This window comes from Sorex fumeus, unplaced genomic scaffold (assembly GCF_029834395.1).
Source record: "Sorex fumeus unplaced genomic scaffold, SorFum_2.1 ptg000003l, whole genome shotgun sequence".
NCBI lineage: Eukaryota > Metazoa > Chordata > Mammalia > Eulipotyphla > Soricidae > Sorex > Sorex fumeus.
This window is the reverse complement of record NW_026606060.1, coordinates 54,335,679-54,341,678: the sequence shown is the minus strand read 5'-3', so window position 1 is coordinate 54,341,678 and position 6,000 is coordinate 54,335,679. Positions and strand designations below refer to the sequence as shown.

The following is a 6,000-nucleotide window of genomic DNA, read 5'->3' as shown; positions in this document are numbered from 1 at the left end:
GCCCCCCCCCCATCGTCTTATGAACACGTTTTTTTTTGCAAAAGCCGCCCCGAATCATTCCGAATTAAGAGAGGAAATGGCTAGGGTAGGTTCGCCTCATGGATTCTGAGCAAGGACTTGATGGAACATATGGGTCTTGGTAAAAATGAAGCACAAACATAACATTTCACAGATTCGGGCGCATGCAAATGCATGTTTTGTTATGTGGGGGTGTCTTATTCTCGCCCCCAAACCACGGTTAGCATGCAGGCTGTTTTCCACTATTGAATGAGAGTTAGTTATTGATTATTGGCAGTGTACCTCTTTTGGGTAACCATGATCACTAAGGCAAGGTTATTTTGACTTCGTATAGAATATCGGCACTACCCCGTCAATGCATGTTTATACAGACTCACAGTTTAAAAAAAAAGAAAGGAAAAAAAAAAGAACCTCAAAACACAGATTCCTAAACACAATTTGGTTGAAAACAAACTGGTAAGCTGTTAGAAATATATTTTAAACTACCAGGCTGTCTTGTTTCTGTGTTTTAAAAAGTCCCCACCCCTAAAAATTTGCCAAACGATCGATCCGTGATCGGAGACGGTCTCTCCAATCCGCTCCCGGGGCCGACCGCGCTCAGCAGCTACCAGGAGGGTCCTCACGGGCAGGGACGCTGTGGTCAGCTCCTCCTGGTCCACCCGGAACCAGAACCATCTTCAGTTCTCAGTCTGTCCATCGGGCCATGGCCCCCCGCCCACAATGAGTGTTCGCCTGCCCCGGGGGGCTGGCGGGAAGGGTGACTCAGCTGCCCCACATCGACCTCAAGAGTTTCGGCCCCAGCTGTGGACCGTGACAATGTCTTTTGCTTTTTTTTCATCAGGAACCTACAGGAGACGCATTGGCCTGTTTAAGAGAAGCCGTGGACTGTCGTGGCCGCTTCCCGGCCCCACCAGAAAACAGACGCTGGGTGAGATTCGATATACGCATTTGTGTGGAAACCACGGTGGCAGACATCGCCACACCACCCACCCCGGGGCACCCCCTGCACCCCGTGTCTCATACAATGGACCCTTTGGAAGAGGACAGGTGGATTGACTGGATGCGGATGGCCAACGTCCTCTGTAAGTCCTGCATCACGTCCTGGCCCGTGCCCTCGCCGCCCTTGTCGTACAGGAGCTGCTTGAACGCTTCGTTCTCGATCAGGACCATCATGTTCTTCAGGAAGTAGCCTTCGCAGTAGGCCGAGAGCTCGGTGACCCCCAGAAACTGCGGAGAGAAGACGAGAGGCAAGAGATGGTTACGGGGAGCAGGCGGGCACGCAGGCTGGGGAGGGACCTAGGGACCACATTGGCTCTGCTTCTGTTGCCTTCTTTGCCTTAGTCCCGTCCGCGGGGATGTGACTCAGTCCCGCCTGTCCCTGGGCTGCGGCCAGCGACCCCTGCAGACCCGTGGGAGGCAGCTGAAGAGAGAGCAGCCAACGCTGAGCTGGGTCTGGGTATGTCTCACTCTCTGCCAGTCCACTGGGGAAGAGGGGGTGGCGACCACAGCTGTGACTCTGATCAGAGTCAGTCTGGCAGGATGCTCCCAAAGCCACCAACAGAGCCCCCAGCCCGGATCTGCCATGCACAGTGGGCCCAAGGCACTGCCCACCTGGACCAGGGGAATCTTCCAGTCTCGCGGCCCATTGGGAGTCAGAGATATGCTCACGCTTGGTTTCTCTCGCTTTGGTACGTGCCCCATGTGGCGTGTCACATGCATGGGTGGAGGCCCAGAAGCATCTGAGCTCCCCCGGACAGGAGGTTCACTGACCCCTGCCACGGCCCTCTGAGCATACCAGCTCTCCATGCCCCGCCTTGAGGCAAGCACTGACATGCCCCGATACTGGGGGATACTTGGAAATGTCCGCAGACTGTTTCAGTGGCCATGCGAGAGGTGGCATGATGTAAGGGATGGAAAGAGCAGTGTCCAGTGGACATTTACGCTGCCCTGTGTAATAGCATCCTCATCAGCCCATTCTCTCGAGAGAGGCTGCCTGAGGGAACGGGCAGAGGCTTAGTCATAGTGGACACTTAGCACTGGTCGCTGATAGGCTGTGGGGATGCCACAGGGGTAGGCCTGGGTATGGCCCCCAAGGTCTCCAGCACCCAAGGGCCCGAGAGGCACAGCATCCTTAGGCCCTAGCACTAAAGCTTGGGTGCAGTTAGCTGGGTGTGGCCAGGAGCAGGCCCCGGGTACTGCCTAGGAAGACCCACCGTCCCGTTAAGTACTTGCTGCCTGCGAGAACGAACAGTGGCCCTCAGCACCGATGCCAGGAGAGGATGCTGAGTGCATGCTGTGTCCATACTTCTTGCATGGCATGGTGACTCTGCCCACCTCCAACTGCAGATGGCAGTGAAGAGAGGACTTTCTTATGCAGTTCTCACACTTGTCCAGGACAGGCCCCCCTCCCCCACCTCCTTCTCCTACCAGCTCCACACCACAGGCCCAGAGAACAGGATATTTTTCTCCCTCAAACTTGTATTTTTTTCATTCGTTTCCGGCCACACCCAGCGGCGCTCAGCGGTGACCCTTGGCTCTGCACTCTGAATCACTCCTGGCGAGGCTCCGAGGGAACATATGGAGTGCCGCGGATTGAACCTGGGTTGGTGGTATGGAAAACGCCCTCCCCACTGTGCTACTGCTCTGGCCCCAACAACAGGACTTAACCCACCATGCGTTTGCCTCATGGGGCCCAGGATAGGGGTGGTTGCCCTCCATGCAGCTACCCAGAAGGGCAGACTCTGCCATGGAAACACGCGAGGACGTGGCCTGCAAAAAGCCGAGGCCCTCAAGGGACAGGGATGGTCCTTCTTAACCCCGTTCCCATGGGAGCCTGGAGGTCATGCCCACAAATTGACTCCAGCTGCTTCTTAAGCTCCTTAACAGCCAGGATCCAGAGACACACAAAAGAATCTCCAAACTGAGCAGCTCTCCGCAGGGATTTCTCCAGGAGCTAATGATCAAAAATTTTAGAATTCTGGGAGCGCATAGCCACTCTCGTGGCCGCGCGACATCTTACGCTATTCATAACAAGCAATACGAAAGAGAGTATGGGGGAGACTGTCTGCCATAGAGGCAGGGGGAGGGGTAGGATGGGGGGATATGGGGACCTTGGTGGTGGGAGATGTGCACTGGTGGAGGGATGGGCGTTCGATCATTGTATGACTGAAACTCAAACAGGAAAGCTTTGTAACTGTATCTCATGGTGATTAAAATAATAACAACAATAAACTAATAAAATAAAATTGACATTATGAATTTAAAAAAAAAGTAATGTGAAGTTCATGTCCAATTCAATCAGCTTAATCAATGGTTGAGCAAATAGCAGCACTCCTTCACTTAAATCACTTAACTTCCCGTTAATTGTCGATTTGCTCGAGCGGACGCCAGTAACGTCTCCTTCACTAAAAAAAAAAAAAAAAAAGCAGCAGAGGTCCAGGCTGGTGTCTGTAACCTGGAGAGCGCTAGGTGGAGCTGCTCAGCCTGCAGTACAACCATTACCCCAGCAGGGGGCTCCCGCTGCCTCCTGCTGCATCACTAAGTAACAGTGCTGCAGGCAGGGCTCAGAGGAGTTTGCAGGTTCTGAGTGGAATGGTGGGATGGTGGGTCGCAGGCCTTGCTGTCACGATAAAAGGGCCCAGCAAAGTCTACTGTGAATGTGGGGCACACAGGGCAGTATAAATGTCCATGGGCAGGGAAATGATAGGCAGGACGCACAGGCTCCTTCCTGGGCAGAACCTGAGCTGGGCTGGAGCGATAGTACAGCAGGTAGGTCTGTCTGCCTTGCTCCACGCAGCTGACCCAGGTTCGATACCCACGTGGCCTCTCGAGCTCTGCCAGGAGTCATTCCTGAGCATCTCCAGGTATGTCCCCCAAACAAAACAAAAATAAGAAACAGAATCTCTCGGAACACTTTTCTGCATATAGAAGAGAGAGTTCTGACCAACCAGATTTTGGGAGACGCTTCCCCCACTGTGTGTGCATGTGTGTGCGTGTGTGCCTGTGTGTGCAGAAGTGTAGCCACCTGACTCTACAACTTACTGGGAACCTATCAGAAAATGTGGGTGTATCAGGTCACGGCAAAGATTTCAAACATGTATTAGAACCAGGCCAGTCAAGCCAGGGAGAACGCAGGGTCTAACCCCTGTGCTCTGGGGGGAGACACTGAACTCCCCCCGGAGAATGCAGAGCAGGGAAGCAGGCAGATGCCATCACACCTGTGTGCAGCAAGAGGCCGCCAGGACCTGCTGCCCTTGGAGTGGCCCAGAGCAGGTGCAGGGCTGGGGGTTGGGGGGCAGCCGGCCGTGAAGGAACGGGAACCCGTCTCAGTGGCTGAGTGAGGATGCTACGGGGCTCTCTCTTCTGCTCGAGCGGGGAGAAATGCAGGAGAACGGCTATGTCTTAGAAGCTTCTAGGCTGCTGCTTTCTGGAGGAAAGGGACGGAGGAGAGGTGGAGGCTGGTGTGTGTGTGTGTGTGTGTGTGTGTGTGTGTGTGAGAGAGAGAGAGAGAGAGGCAGAGGCTGGTGTATGTGTGTGTGTATGTGTGTGAGGCAGAGGCTGGTGTATGTGTGTGTGTATGTGTGTGAGGCAGAGGCTGGTGTGTGTATGAGAGTGAGGCAGAGGCTGGTGTGTGTGGAGGGGGAAAGTCAGAGGCTGGTGTGTGTGTGTGTGAGAGAGAGAGAGGGAGAGAGAGAGAAAGAGAGAGAGAGGCTGGTGTATGGTGTGTGTGTGTTTGTGTGTGTAGGTAGAGGCTGGTGTGTGTGTAGGTAGAGGCTGGTGTGTGTGTGAGGCAGAGGCTGGTGTGTGTGTGAGGCAGAGGCTGGTGTGTGTGTGTGTGAGGCAGAGGCTGGTGTGTGTGTGTGTGTGTGTGAGGCAGAGGCTGGTGTGTGTGTGTGTGAAGCAGAGGCTGGTGTGTGTGTGTGTGTGAGAGGCAGAGACTGGTGTGTGTGTGTGTGTGTGTGAGGCAGAGGCTGGTGTATGTGTTTGTGGGAGAGGCAGGGACTGGTGTGTGTGTGTGTGTGTGTGTGTATGTGTAGGAAGAGGTTGGTGTGTGTATGGGGGACAGAGCACAGGTGCGTGTGGGAGAGCCCGCCCAGGGCGCGGGTCCAAGCGGACGTGCCTACCTTGGCGTGGCTGTAGATGTCCACGCAGTTGTCCGTGTTGATGCCCTTCGCGCAGATGATCTCACAGTGGCGCTGCAACGCCTCCAGCTGGAAAAACTTCGCGGCAGACAGAAGCTAATGAGAGGAAGTAGGAAGGACGGCTGTTAGAGGGCGGATGTTCCCAACAGGGCCCGGGCGGCGTGACTGGCTGAAAGGGCACCTCTGAAGGGCACCAAGGCAGAGGGGAGACAGTTCAGAGGGTGGGGCGCACAGGGTGACCCCCACTCGGTGTCATGGCACTGTCAGGGGTGGCCCAGGCCTCTTCCCAACGGGCCAAAAGGCAGTGCTGGATGGCTGACCCCGGGCTGCTGAGGGGCTGGGCAGGGGGCGGGGGTGGTGGAAGAGAACTGAACCCTCAGGTTAGAGCAGGAGCCCCTGTAGACGCCTAACGTGTCATTCCGGTGTTCGGGGCAAACATTATCCTTTCCCCCAGATGGTGCGACTGTGATTGGCGTTCACTGTCCCGCAGAACTTGACATAAAGGCCGCCTCTTCCGAGAAGTCCTCCAACTGCAAGCCTGGGGCCGCCCCCTCTGTCCCCTTCTGCTCCCCTGCTCCCCTGTCTCTTTCACCCAGATCAGTCACCCTATTACCACCACCCCCTAAACACACACACACACACACACACACACACACACACACACACAAACGCACACCCCGAGTTGTGGCAAGTTGTGGGGAACGACTCTCTGTCTCTTTGTGTCCCTGCTGTGTGCTGCGTCCCCGCCCGGACCTGGGTACCCAGACGTAGCAAATGCTGGACTAAATGAGCAACGGGAGAGAGCGGCTTTGGGGAAGGGAAGGCCAGGCCTAGAGGTGAA

At 55.4% G+C, this 6,000-nt stretch overlaps 1 protein-coding gene across 4 annotated transcripts in view; it reads right to left on the bottom strand.

Annotated features, from left to right (window-relative positions):
* Positions 1 to 992: 992 nt before the first annotated feature.
* Positions 993 to 6,000, bottom strand: part of ABTB3 (ankyrin repeat and BTB domain containing 3) — a 258,895-nt gene continuing 253,887 nt past the window's right edge. For 2 of the 4 annotated variants that reach the window (XM_056115281.1, XM_056115275.1), the window contains 2 exons: positions 5,142 to 5,255; positions 995 to 1,245 (listed from right to left, as the gene is read on the bottom strand). In XM_056115281.1, the coding sequence (XP_055971256.1) occupies positions 1,036 to 1,245; positions 5,142 to 5,255 (324 nt within the window). In that variant the 3' untranslated portion in view covers positions 995 to 1,035. Of the gene's footprint in view, positions 1,246 to 5,141; positions 5,256 to 6,000 lie in introns of all 4 variants that reach the window. The other 2 variants (XM_056115290.1, XM_056115285.1) reach the window with 2 other exon arrangements.